We start from the raw sequence: 15,000 nt of genomic DNA, 5'->3' as shown, positions 1-15,000 counted from the left end.
TACTTTTTTAATGACATCTCGATGCTCTATTTTAGTAAGATCCATAATTGTTTGACGTAGTAAACTTTTGGATTAAAACTCTGAAGCAACATCAAATTCATGAAACTGATGGCGTATAGCAAACGTACATCCCACTTTATAATGAGCAAAGAACTGCTGCTCTACGGTGCCAATAGATATCGACCTGTTCCAATCAATTTTGAATTCCCTTCACACATGGAGACGTGAACAGTGAATATTTAAACATATTCCATGAAATTGACATTGCTTTCAGCATCAGCTCCTTGTATTTGTGATGAATCTGCTGTTGGAAAGGAGCGGATGTGCATTTCTATCAGTCAACCTGCACCGAGGTGGTTCACTTTACTGTAAAAAAAAAAAAAATGCCTGTTGTGCCTGTTTTATTGAAGTTGTGTATATTGACCCTTTCCTCTTTGGAGGCAGTGATGTTTGTTTTGACAAGCTTGCTTTTGAAAAAAGCAACTGCATGGGAAAACTTTGCTTGCTCGTAGTGCTTGTTGAATTTTTATCAGCAAGAGTGGTGTTGGTGTCAATTCCATAAGATTGCATCCATATATATGAACCTGTTATTGCCTTCCAGATGTGGAAAATAAATTAGAACATACAGAAGGTGTGAGGGGATGAATTATAATCGTTGTAGGTATAGTGGGACAAACCACGAGAGCTGTAGATGTGATGGGATGAACATGGAGAGCTATAGCTCTGATGGGATGAACCATTATAAAGCTGCATAGGTTATGTGGGATGAAAATGGAGAGCTATAGCTGTGATGAGATGAACCTGGAGAGCTATAGCTGTGATGAGATGAACCTGGAGAGCTATAGCTGTGATGAGATGAACCTGGAGAGCTATCGCTGTGATGAGATGAACCTGGAGAGCTATAACTGTGATGAGATGAACCTGGAGAGCTATCGCTGTGATGAGATGAACCTGGAGAGCTATTGCTGTGATGCGATGAACCTGGAGAGCTACAGATGTGAAGGGATGAACCTGGAGAGCTACAGATGTGAATGGTGAACCTGGAGAGCTATTGCTGTGATGAGATGAACTGGGAGAGCTGTAGATGTGATGAGATGAACCTGCAGAGCTACAGATGTGGATGGATAAACCTGGAGCACTATAGCTGTGATAAGATGAACCTGGAGAGCTATAGCTGTGATGGGATGAACCTGGAGAGCTATAAATGTGATGGTATGAACCTGGAGAGTTACAGCTGTGAAAGGATAAACCTGGAGAGTTATAGATGTGATGCGATTAACCTGGAGAGCTATAGATGTAATGCAATGACCCTGGAGAGCTATAGATGTGATGCGATTAACCTGGAGAGTTATAGATGTGATGTGATGGGATGAACCTGGAGAGCTATAGCTGTGATGAGATGAACCTGGAGAGCTATAGCTGTGATGAGATGAACCTGGAGAGCTATAGATGTGATGAGATGAACCTGGAGAGCTATAGAAGTGAAGGGATGAACCTGGAGAGCTATAGATGTGAAGGGGTTAACCTGGAGAGCTATAACTGTGATAAGATGAACCTGGAGAGCTATAGAAGTGAAGGGATGAACCTGGAGAGATCTCTGTGGCAAAGGAGAGATGAGATGTGATGAGATCAAAGGGCGGAGGAGCTCCTTGTGAGCCAACGGCCATCCATATCTAGTGCCCAACTGTGTCTGCGGACGTCCTCCTGCAGTTGGGTCACTTCTTATTAGGAGGTTGGTGGCAGGATTTGCACTCCGGCCACCGTAAAACCCTTCATTCCGCAAAACGCAAAAACGCAAAAAAATCTGAAAACCCACTCCGTGGGAGTACCTCCTGTGCAGCTTCCCTTCGCAGGGCAGCTCACCGGATGACGGGATTGGGGCAAAGCCTTCGGGACCCCCAATCTTTGAATGGAGGGAAACCACGGGGTAACATCCCTGGGTCAGATTGCGGGAGAGTGTGTCGGAGTGGTGCTGAGGTGTCGTCCACCAGACGGCGGTCTCCTTGGGTTAACCTGAGGCGGTCCCTTCGGGTGGGTGCCTGGAATGTCCTATCCCTAAGAGAGGATGATCACCTGTCTCTGTTATCATCTGAGCTCAAGCGTTTGGACATCGGGATTGCAGCTCTCTCTGAGGTTCAGAGACCGGATTGCGGTGAGATAATGGTGGGTGGTTACACCTACTATTGGTCTGGTCGCTCTGATGGTTACCATACCCAAGGAGTTGCTGTAGCTGTGTCCAATAAGCTGACCCCAATGATAATTGAGGTAACACCGGTCAACGAGCGTATTATGAGATTAAGGATTCGTCACTCCTTAGGTGTCATTTCCCTGGTCTCTGTTTATGCTCCGACTGAGGCGAGTGATCTCACCGTGAAGGATGCATTCTACGCCACACTCGAGTCTGTGGTTGATCAGTGCCCCAGACGAGATACACTTCTAGTCTTGGGGGATTTCAATGCATCGACTGGAACTGATAGGGACGGTTATGAGGTGTGTGTTGGTCCCCATGGGTCAGGAACTATGAACTAGAATAGCACTAAGTTCCTTGACTTTGCAAGAAGTCATGGACTTAGGGTGGCTGGTTCATGGTTTCAGCGCCCACAAGCTCATCGCTGGACTTGGTATTCCAACGCTGGCGGTGTGGCAAAGGAGATTGACCATGTCCTCATTGACGGTCGTTGGAGGATGATCCAGAACTGCAGGGTCTACCGGAGTGCTCAGTTCCTCAATACTGACCACAGGCTTGTTGTAGCAACTCTAAAGCTGCACCTTAAATCCTGGAGAATGGTACCATCCCAGCTGAGGCTGGATGTTGCCAAGCTCAGGGATGACGGAGTAGCTGAGGAGTTTGCGAACAGGCTGAGTGGACACTTGGGGCGCCTGGGTGCTTTGGGGGGTCCTGAAGAGTTGTGGAGCGCCTTCAAGACCACCGTCCTTGATGTTGCCGGTGGATGCCTTGGAGCTCACCGCAGGGCAAAGAAGAATTTTGTCTCTCAAGGGACACTGGATACCATTGACCAGAGTCGCAGGGCCAGGCTGAATGGCAGAGCTGAGCTGTTCAGGGAGCTGAGGCGTAAAACTGTACGTGCACTGAGGGTGGACAAGGAGGCCTATGTGCGAGGAATCTGTGAGGGGGTAGAGCATCACCTGTGGACAGGTGATTCTCGTCCCGCTTACAGGGGAATTCGCGCATTACGTTCATCCAAGCCCATCCCTCGGAGCACTACAGTTCGAGCAGAGAGTGGTAGGCTCTTGACAGAGGAGTCTGAAGTGAAGGCTCGCTGGGCCGGTTACTTTGAGCGGTTGTACCAGGCTGATCCCCCAACTGTCGAGTTGGACGTCAAGGGTGTTACAATCCCTGTTGCTGACCCTCGAATCAACTGTGGTCCACCTACGCTTGTGGAAACACGGGCTGCGGTGAACCAGTTGAAACGGGGCAAAGCTCCAGGGATCTGTGGCATCCATACTGAACTTCTCAAGGCTGGTGGAAATGCTGCACTCGTGTCGTTGCATGCAGTTTTGTGCTCTGCCTGGAACACAGGCATCATCCCAACTGACTGGAAGAGGGGCCTTGTTGTCCCTCTCTGGAAAGGGAAGGGTGATCGCCAAGACTGCAACAACTACCGAGGGGTGACGCTGCTCTCAGTGCCGGGCAAGGTCTTTGCTCGGATAATTCTCGATAGGGTTCGCCACCATCTGCTTGAGCACCAGCGTCCAGAGCAGTCAGGCTTTACACCAAAGAGGTCAACGATTGACCGTATCCTTGCACTTCGTTTCCTCACCGAACGCAGACGAGAGTTTCGGCAGGGGCTGCTTGCAGCCTATGTTGATCTCTGTAAAGCGTTCGATTCAGTGAATCGGGATGTCCTCTGGAGGATTCTTGGTCTTCGTGGGGTGCCACCAAAACTGATCGATCTGATGTCTGAACTCTACTCTGGTACTGAGAGTGCTGTGAAGTGTGGTGGTACCATCTCTGACTTATTTCCAGTTGTTACTGGAGTTCGTCAGGGATGTGTACTTGCCCCCACACTTTTCAGCACTTGTATGGACTGGATTCTAGGGAGGATGTCGGAGAGATCAAGTTGCGGTGCGTCATTTGGGAATGTCAAGATCTCGGACCTTGACTTTGCAGATGATGCAGTCATCTTTGCGGAGACTTTAGACATCCTCTTGGGGGCCCTCGAGGTGCTGAATAAGGAGTCGGAGCCGTTGGGATTACGGGTTTCTTGGGTCAAAACTAAGATCCAGGCTTTCGGTGACATCTTGGATGCTGCTGTCCTGTCTGTGTCTCTTTGTGGTGAGGATGTTGAGGTCGTGGAGAGATTCACTTACCTTGGCAGTGATATTCATGTCTCTGCTGGCTGCGAGTCAGAGGTCAATAGACGTCTGGGTCGGGCCTGGGGAGTCATGGATTCACTGGATCATGGGGTGTGGTGCTGCCGGTACCTGTGCGGGAGGACGAAAGTCCGAGTCTTCAGGTCCTTGGTACTTCCAGTCTTGCTCTATGGGTGCGAGACTTGGACTCTGACCAAGGATCTGAGACGGAGACTTAATTCCTTTGGTACCAGGTCTCTTCGGAGAATCCTTGGCTATCGCTGGTCGGATTTTGTGTCCAACGAGCGGTTGCTGAGAGAGACTCGGATGAGATTTGTTACCTGCATAGTCCGTGAGCATCAGTTGCGGCTGTATGGACATGTGGCTCGTTTTCCTGACTCTGATCCTGCTCACCAGATTCTCTCAGCGAGGGAGTCTCATGAGTGGAGGAGGCCAGTGGGTCGACCACGTGCCTCATGGTTGCAACAGGTTGACCATCATCTCAAGGAGATGGGGATGGGCCTGGCATCTGCCTGGGGGATGGCCAGACGGAGGCCCCTGGAGTACCGGCGGAAAGTGGACGCAGCGACGTGCTGTTCTGGCACATGCTCCCATACCTGACCTGAATGACCCTGGAGAGTTATGGATGTGATGCGATGAACCTGGCGAGCTATAGATGTGATGCGATTAACCTGGAGAGTTATAGATGTGATGTGATGGGATGAACCTGGAGAGCTATAGCTGTGATGAGATGAACCTGGAGAGCTATAGATGTGATGAGATGAACCTGGAGAGCTATAGAAGTGAAGGGATGAACCTGGAGAGCTATAGATGTGAAGGGGTTAACCTGGAGAGCTATAACTGTGATAAGATGAACCTGGAGAGCTATAGAAGTGAAGGGATGAACCTGGAGAGCTAAAGATGTGAAGGTATGAACCTGGAGAGCTATAGATGTGATGGTATGAACTTGGAGAGTTCGAGATATGATGGTATGAACCATTATAGAGCTTAATAGTTTACGCGGGATGAACCAGGAGAGCTGTCGTTGCGATGGCATGAGCCATTTTAGCTGTCGATGTGATGTGATTAACTTTTGGAACTGCAGGTGTGACGGGACACCCCAATGAAACTGTGGTTTTTATGAACCATTCGAGTGGTACCATACACTTGATGGTCAGTACCTTTCGACAGTAAATTGTGTGAACATATTATTGCTTTCAGGACCTGACTTTGAACAACACAAAACTGGGTGCACATGACCATGACAAACAAATGACTCCATTACCAACAATAACAGCAGAATTCAACAATCACTCTTCGGTCATGACACGATGACTCAACGTTGTACTTTTTCCAAGGATTTGTATTGGGTTTTTTTTCGATTTTAAAAGACAGATTGCACAATAAATTGCAAGAATGGCAATCGTGATTTACGTTGCATTTGTCGGAAATGATCGAGGTTTGTCTCAGCATGTCAGAGTGTAAATGAGAAGGATTAAATATTTGCAACACGAGGTGAAGTTTGCACAATGGAAACGTCTTCTCACTATTTGTACAGTTTGTACATTGATTGTGAAGCACGCATACTTTAGAATAACAGACCCACGTCAGAACAATCAACGCATTTTATTCTCATATATTGACAGATTATGTATGTTGTCATTTTGCAATTTCAGGGAAAAAAAAAAAATGTCACCCGCAGGGTGACCCGTATCTTGCCAAAAGGTGACCACGTGTGACTTCTTTAAGGTCACACTGAGGTGAACAGAGCTGCTATCCACCAGGAGCGACTCCTTGAGGAATATCTGCCTACGAAAGATTCCAATGAGAATCGTTCTACAGAGTAACCATGAAAAATATGCGTTTGCCTCATAACGTCACTAAATGACGTCATAATGTCTCAACCTTGACATATCTAGAAAGCACTCATCGAGGTGTTCAATTTGAGGTACTACACGATATGGTTCCTAAAACTTGAAAATTTGACCTTGGGGTCAAATATGTTTGACCTGAGGCGCTAACCATGAAGGTCAAGGCCGATCGCCACCAAAAATTAATTAGCTGAGCGCCAGACCATGAACTATATTCCCATGAAGTTTGAAGACGATCCGATCAAAATTACTCAAAAAATAAGGGTTTCGTTGACTCCCCTGATTTGCGACAAAGTGACCTTGACCTTTGACCTTGACCTTCAAAATTTTGTGCACTGAAAGGGACCTCTATAGGCCTCTGATATGCGAAGTTACAAACATTTCCAATGATAAGTGTGCTCTGCAGAATTTTTTACATGTGATTACAGACAAACAAACAAACAAAAAAAAACAAACAAAAAAAAAACATACAAGCTGACTAACATATCTTGCAAAAACTTCGTTTTGGCAAATAAATATCACCTTGTGCAACAGTCTTAGGGATCATGATGGTGCGAATGCATGTAATGTCTTGATTATTCAGGTAAAAGTACCTTCAAGTGTCCAACTGCAATAATAATGTAAAAATTAATGAAACAAAATAATGTCTCGTCAAAATTTTTGAAAGATTTTCATATTGTGATGAACTTTCTTTCAGCCTTCGGTCGGTTTCCCAAGACGCCGTGTGAACGATCATACCCGCGTTTGATTGGCAAAAAGTTAGGATTCAAAGTATGTGGCAGCAAATGACAAATGTTGTCGCATTTACAAACATTATTGACACACGAAACATGGGATGTTTCTCATTGGTTGACTGCCATGATATAACTGAGAGCAAAATGTTGTGCCAATGAGAACCGTGCCTGTGCTGCGTCAGCCGTATGCACGAGGTCACGCACACACACACACACACACACACACACACACACACACACACACACACACACACACACACACACACACACACACACACACACACACACACACACACACACACACACACACACACACACACACACACACACACAAAAACTTTGAGGTCAAGGCCATCCAAATAAGCCTGTCGTTGGCTTAACGGTTATGGTGGCTGGCTTGAGATATTTGGGTCTTGAGTTTGATCCCCTGTTGTTCTGTTGAAATAACAACAGGTGGGTTGAGTCAGCCTGTCATCCTTCTTCTTCTTCTTTCGGCTGCTCCCGTTCGGGGTCGCCACAGCGGATCATCCATTATGATCCGCATAATGTCATACTTCTGATGGATCAGCCTTCTGATCAGCCTGTCATCCTTCTGATGTCAGCAAAATGAGTACCAGCATATTGGTAACAGGGGCACTGCATCAGTGACACAGCTGTGCTTCCAGTAGTGACACAAACAGCAGCCACGGGCTGCATATGAAACAGTTATCCAGAGCATGTCAGGCCACAATTTGAACACGTATCAACCAAAGTTGTTATGCATAAAAATCAACCATGGAAAACACTTGATATGTCAAAATTTTAAATTGGCAAATTTCTGTCTTCATGGCAACTAGTGTTTACTTGGATATCACAAGTATCATGCTATGCATGACATCTTTCTTGTTTTTGTTATTTGCTGAAAAATCTAATTGTGTGTAACACCAGACATGACAGACATCCAATAATATGCAAACTGTTTTTTCCCCTTAATTTGTCAATACTAAGTTCAATAATAATCGTTACATCTTTCTTCAATTATTACATATTTGTCTATTTATGTAGTAACAAGTATATTTATTAATTTATTCTGGACAGATTTGGATTAAATTTGGTGGGCAGGTTGGGTGTGTGACAAGGACCAATTGATTCGATTTGGGCGAAGATCCAGATATGGATACTTTAATTGTTAATTTTTCTAAGCTGTTGTTTTATATGCAGCATGGGGCTGCTGGTTGCATCATTCCTGGAAGCACGGCTGTGCCACTGATGCAGTACCCATGTTACCAGGAAGCTCGTACTCATTTTGCCGACCTCAGAAGGATGACAGGCTGAGTCAATCCACCTGGTGTTATGTCAATGGCATGACAGAGGTTCGAACTCAAGACCCAAATATCTTAAGTCAGCCACCTTTAGGCCTAAGTCACATTTGCTCTACGACGAGGATACGGCGGCCGTACGCCCTCTGAATTGACAAACATGCGGCGGCCCTACGCCGTTTGGCTATCTTTTACAGGCCGTAGGGGTCGCCGTAGAATTATAACGCGGAGTTATAACTTTTTTCATTTCTACGTTCACCGTAGCAATTCGACAAGCCAAAAAAAAAAAAACTGCAAAAAAATAAATAAATTAACCCACTCGTTACCGTCCGTCTGCCGCACGTTCGCCTTCGGGCCCACCTTCGGTCACCTTGCAGGCACCTTGAGGCTACCTTGCTTCCGCCTTGAAAATTCTATGGCCGCCGCAGGGCCCCCTTAAGGTCACCGTGCGACATCAAATCAAAGACCGTACGGCAACCCCACGTTTTCGGTCTCCACAATTTCCAAATACCCTGTGCGGCTCCCCGAAAAATAAAAACATATGTGACTGCTACATTGTGTGACCGTGGAAATACTGCGGCCGCCGTATAATTGCTAGTGGTTTGGAGACCCCACGGCCGCCGTGGCAAATGTGACTTAGGCCTAAGTCCCATTTGCTCTACGGCGAGGATACGGCGGCCGTACACCCTCTGAATTGACAGAAACGTGCGGCTGCCGCAGAGAAACTGAGGTGGCCTCAGGGTGGCCCTACGCCATTTGGCTATATTTTACAGGCCATAGGGGCGCCATGGAATTGTAGTGCGGAGTTATAACTTTTTTCATTTCTACGTTCGCCGTGGCAATTCGACAAGCCAAGCTATGACGTAGATGTGTTCCACGTCGATCGTACATAGGGCATACGGTGGGCTTGCGTTATTCGTGTGGCTGCCGTAAGCTCTTCTCAATGAAAAATGAATTTTCCCAAACCCCAAAAAATTACGGTGGCCGCTCTATTTCCACGGTCGCCATACGGTGGCCTTGCAGTCTGTGTGACTACCTGCGGGCAACGCAGGGTCGACGCACGGTTCCCCTACGCCCGCCGTGCACCTACGTACGGCCTCCGTGGCAGTCTGCGTTGACCGTGCGTCCACCGTGCGCTACCGCAAGAGATCGGAGTATCGGTGTTTGCCTATACACAGTGGTGCCCCCAGAATCCCAATTTAATTCGTTCCAGGAGGCTGTTCGGATTGCAAAAAGTTCGGATTCCAAAAATATTTTCCCAATAAGAATAATGGAGTGAATTAATCCATTCGTGGACCCAAAGAAAACCCACTTTCAAGACACTTTAAACTGAAATTCCCCATGTTTAAGGTAAAATAAGATGAGTAAATGACCTTCGGTGGCGGCGATTTGTATGTAAACTGGTACAATCACCACATCCAAAGGTCCACACAGGCTCGAGCTCCATCCTGGGTTCCGATCGCTCGCGCACTCTGCGAAGGTGCTGCCCCCCAGGGCAGCTCATCAAACATGATGCCCGCAGAACCACAATCACTTTCATCAAACGCATTGGGCTGACGTAATCATGGATCTATCTATAATTCCAGCAATCTGTGTATCTGTGTGTGTGTGTGTGTGTGTGTGTGTGTGTGTGTGTGTGTGTGTGTGTGTGTGTGTGTGTGACCGCTGTTTCTCGACAACCACTGGTCCGATCTAATTGAAACTTGCCAGGTATATTGCTGGGGACCTGAGGATGTGCCTTTTCAAGGTTTGATATTAATTGGACAAGTGCCTCCCAAGTCATGGCCATTTATTTACCAAACCAATGACAGGACACGTTATTGCATGGGCGTGGCCGATGGGGAAGGGAACCTCAGCCGCGTTCCCCATCACGGGTTACAACGTACGGGCTTCCGGAGAGTGATGACTTCGTGTATTCTTATAATTTCTTGATTTCTTATGCGTATTTATAGATAAACACAATGCCCCAAGTTATCATCGTTTCATATGAGACCGTGCAAAAATTTCGGTAACATCAGAGTGCTGGTATGCTCCGAACCAGGAAGTAAATTTTTTTCTCTCTCTTCTCTTCTCTTTTTGTTTTTCCTTGTGACGACATTGCGAAAAGGTAAAATACGTTGGCGCTAATTGAATAATTGGCCATTAAAACCTAAATTGCGAATAATCATAACTGTGATATGCGAACTTCCGGGCCACGCACGTACGGGCACGCGAGAGCGAAGAAACGGCCTGTGTGGTTGTTTCTTGCTCATGGTTGGAATATTTATTTATTTTATTTATTATTTTTTGTTTTTACGGGCACGTACTAGTATTCCAAATTACAACTGGTTTTGCTGTGAAATTCAATCCTTGCCCGACAGTCCGTCACACCATGTGATCGGATTGCTTTTCTTGTTATTAATTAAAACACAAGATGATTAAAAAAACAAACATCGCAAATGAAGGTGAAAACACGAGGTAAGGCCGATGTCACATTTGGCTCGGCGGCTGGAGGGTCTACAAAATCTACGGCCACTAGCAATTATAAAGTGGCCGCATTATTTCCACTGTCACACAATGTAGCAGTCACATATGTTTTTATTTTTCGGGTAGACGCATGGGGTATTTATAAATTGTGGAGACCGAAAATGTGGCGGTGCCGTACGGTCTTTGATTTGATGTCGCACGGTGACCTGAGGGCGTTCCTGCGGCGGCCATAGAATTTTCAAGGCAGACGCAAGGTGCCCGCAAGGCGACCACAGTGGGACCCGAAGCCGAACGTGCGGTCAGATGGACGGTAACGAATGGGTTAATTTTTTTTTTTTTTTTACCAGTTCTTTTGTTTCGGCTTGTCGAATTTCTACGGCGAACGTAGAAATGAAAAAAGTTATAACTCCGCGTTATAATTCCACGGCGACCTTACGACCTGTAAAATATAGCCATACGGCCTAGGGCCACCTCAGTTTCTCTGCGGCCGCCGCATGTTTCTGTCAATTCAGAGGGCGTACGGCCGCCGTATTCTCGCCGTAGAGCAAATGTGACTTAGGCCTAAATGATTATATTTGATCATACTAACAATCTCAAGTATAACAGTTTGTATCTGAATCCTGTTATTAAAGAGCCAAAGCCAGACTCGACCACATGAGTAAATTTGCCAATGGGCTCTCCTCGACAGTCTCACCAATAACAGAAATGTCAGAATAAAATTGAAACACATTGTTGGGTGAAAATGTTTGAAAGTGGTGTCTCAAAAAGGTGAAGCTTCGGAATAAATGTTTGAAAATGAGCAGGTGGCCTTAAAATGTGTGTACTTAACATTATATTCTGTGTTAAAGTAAAATTGAGGAGCAGTACGACAAGAAACTCCATTTTACACTAATTCCTATCCACGTGTTTGTTTTTTGTTTTTGATAATAGATTCACCCAACACGTTTATAAACCCTTTTAGCTACAAATTTAATCAAAATCGTGTTTTATGGATTTGTTGAAGGTGATGGATTTGTTGGCTGGAAATAGCTCAATACTGGACAAGGTGGAGGAGTGCATTGTGTGGCTTGAGGAAGCTCATTCCTGGTCCGGTTTATGGAGGATGTTACTCCGCTGGCTGGGGAACACCCGGTTCGACGAGGGAACCTGGCACAGTCCCATGAAAGTTATTGGGGAAACGTTAGCGTGAGTACATGGAATGTGTGTGTCTGCTAAACTTACTCAACATTCTATGTTAAGTTCTTTATTGTGTTTGCAGTGAATCAGTGTGTTTCTTTGTGTGTTTCCATCTTTTGCATGGAAATCTGGCAGCTCTGCTCAAAAATGCTTGTAACTTAATTGCTCTACGTTATCAGAAAGATGCATTTTATTTTATTTTTACAGTTTATAATGCAATGGCTAATGCTATTCTGATCTGTAAAATTAGTGTGTCATTGATAACATTTTAAAATACACTTCCATACTATAAAAGGAGCCGTGCATGCATGTGTCCATCCGTCCACTTGTGCGTCCAAGTTCCACCCATTGGTTGGACAGTTCGCCTGACTCCACCCACATTCTCCATATGACGGTCGCCCACATTGGTGATGACTGCTGTGCAAAGTCAAAGACGTTATGTTCACAATTGCCGTGACCTCCCTATAAGTTTTCCTTTTAGTGTGAAATGACCAAAGTGACAGTTAAAAGGATTTTGAGGTGAGAGGCATCATGGGCTTTGTGAAGATAGGTTTCAGTTTTTGAGGCAGAATTAAGTTGTTTATGCACCACCCATAAGTTTGTGCATTCTCTCGAGCAGGGCTTTCACTGCGGAGGTTACGTGGGTCCTTGCTTTTTATTTTCAACTATTTTCTCTTAAAAATAGGTTATCATGACCAGTTTCTGTGAAGTCAGTGATATAATGATACGGGAGTGGGAAGTGTTAGATGTGTGAATGCCTGTTTGCTTTTGTGAATGGAAGGAGGGTGAGGAGGGGGGAGAGTAAAGATGGGACAGAGTTGAGAGGGGCAGGTTGAGGCTTTGCAGGGGGGAGGACTATCGGTGTGTGGGATGGAGGGGAGTTGAGGAGTTGTGGTGGTGGGGGGTGGGAGGGAGGGGTCTGAAGGATTGAAGTGGGGAAGGGATTGATTGCTGCCATAGGGTTGGGAAGGGAGGGTGAGGACTTGGGGTTGGGGGGGAGAGCAAAGATGGGACAGAATTGAGAGGGGGAGGTTGAGGATTTGGGGAAGGGGGAGGACTTTCAGTGGGGAGGTGGGAGGGGGTTGAGTTGTCAGAATGACGCGAAAGTTTACTCATAGTAAAAATGTCACTGGCCACAGATGTGTGTGTGTGCGTGTGTGTGCGTGTGTGTGCGTGCGTGTGCGTGCATGCATGCGTGCATGTGCATCACTGTAAAAGGGGTTGGGGGCGGGGGGTGACGCAATCACTCACAGGTAATGTGCTATTATTGTTCTATCAACGCAACATTAAATAATCGAAGTTCAGTAATTCCCTCCCTGCTGTAAGCCTTGTACTCGTGTTACGCTTTGCTGTGTGATGTCACAGTGACCTATAATACCCTCGTCTTTGATGGCTGTTAGGTGTGGCTGCAAAGTGAACTATTCATTGTTTGTACTGATTATTTTGCAAGGTAAGAAAACTTGTTTCGCTAATTCCTCAAACCTCAAGCCAAGCATAAAAAATTTCCATTAAGTTGCTTGGTTTAATCCAACCTAGTTTGTCCAACCAAACCAAACATATTGTTACAGTTATGAGGTAGTAGGCATGAATTGGAATTTATGACCTTGGCACCATTTGTATTCATGTAGTTTATAGGAAATTTGAAACCTATGCATTAAGATCATATGAAAAAGATATAATATGTGTCTGGCGTGCAACCTGCGTGAGAGGAAGGGCTATTCTGTGTAGATGTAGAGAGGGTAAAAATTCCCCGTCATGTCCCTCATGTTGATTCGGGCGAGAGAGATGCACATCGGCTGTCCATGAAGTCCCTGCTGCCAACACGACCCCTTTGCCAAAAACTGCTTCAACAGCACCGACTCTCTGTAAAGTTCATGTGAATTGATGATGATGAATACCTCATGCTGTTTCATCTTTGTAAATGGTATAGTGACACCTTTTAATGCCAAGTCGGTCGAAAGAACAGCCAGCTTAATGAAGGACTAGTGCAGTAGCATATTCACTGATTACAATCATTGAAAATACATCATAAATTAACCTGAATGCCTGGAGCTTTGCTTTATATGGACGTACATCATCAATCCAGTGAAATGTAGTGCGACTTTATGAAAACTTGAAGCCATGCTTCTCGCTGTGAATTCTTCGTCAAATGGTTCTTCAAGACTTCTTTCCCCTTCACATCTATTTACATTTTCTCACTAACTTATTCGACCAGAATACTTTGGCTTAAAGAACAAAATACTTACTCCAGCGTTGGAATACACACACAGGCCGTGGGCAGTTCCGATGAAAAGGCCCTAAAAACACTTTTCGTTCCGAGGAAGGGGTGCGAGGTGAACCTTGGGCTGCTTGTAGACACGTGTATGGTGGACATTAGGACAAAAGTTCTCCACGAGATCTTAGCCCAATAAGGCACAGTGAGCTGTCGAAGTTGGTCGCCAGGGTGCGAAAAGTGGCATTTTGGCGTTTTTTTTCCCATTTTGCCTATTGTATATCTCGGGCGAATATACATCCCCCAAGGCTCAACTCTACGGGGGCATCAGACACAACAACATAGCTCACGAATCAGAAGTATCGACCATGTAAACACTTTACTGTCAAGATAATGAAAACTGCAACAAGGTGCATCATTCAGAAAAAAAAAAAGCGATTTTTGAGGAATTCCTTCATTTTTACGATCCTGTATCTACCTCCAATACTGACCGAGATGTCTGAAATGACTGAAGACCACAGAACGTTCTACTATCTTCCTCTTTAGGAAATATCGTGGTCCTGGGGATGGCCAATGTGGAAAATATAAACAATGCAAATCGTTACTTTAGCCCGAGCGCGATCAAATCTTTTTATTATCACAAATTATCTCGATATTGACAAGGCTTCATCTTCCACATCGACTGAGCTCGAGATTTGAAACTGCACGTACGGATACAACCACCTGCTTACTTAACATTCATGGATTATCGCCATCATACTCTGACAGTAATTAGGCACTTCGACAGTAATTAGGCATTTCGTCATTAAAAGACGGATAACATTCTCATCTTATACACTTTCTGTGCAAACAGAAATGGAAATGTGAACAGCGAAGCTGTTAACTAACCTACACCACATTCTGCTAAGGGAAGACTACACAGAATCATC

The 15,000-nt window shown here is 45.5% G+C and overlaps 1 protein-coding gene and 1 long non-coding RNA gene across 2 annotated transcripts in view; one reads left to right on the top strand and one right to left on the bottom strand.

The window, feature by feature from the left end:
• Positions 1-15,000, top strand: part of LOC147028925 (uncharacterized) — a 245,031-nt gene that overhangs the window by 44,533 nt on the left and 185,498 nt on the right. Inside the window, exon 8 of the mRNA XM_085879809.1 lies at positions 11,687-11,868. Within this exon, the coding sequence (XP_085735935.1) occupies positions 11,687-11,868 (182 nt within the window). The remainder of the gene's footprint in view (positions 1-11,686; positions 11,869-15,000) is intronic.
• Positions 12,983-15,000, bottom strand: part of LOC147028926 (uncharacterized) — a 79,654-nt gene continuing 77,636 nt past the window's right edge. Inside the window, exons 2-3 of the long non-coding RNA XR_015057775.1 lie at positions 14,563-14,974; positions 12,983-14,387 (exon numbers count right to left, since the gene is read on the bottom strand). This is a non-coding gene — a long non-coding RNA (uncharacterized LOC147028926). The remainder of the gene's footprint in view (positions 14,388-14,562; positions 14,975-15,000) is intronic.

This window comes from Eptatretus burgeri, chromosome 4, assembly GCF_056783735.1.
Source record: "Eptatretus burgeri isolate ZD-2024b chromosome 4, Ebu_testis_v1, whole genome shotgun sequence".
NCBI lineage: Eukaryota > Metazoa > Chordata > Myxini > Myxiniformes > Myxinidae > Eptatretus > Eptatretus burgeri.
This window is presented reverse-complemented; position numbering and strand designations above follow the sequence as displayed.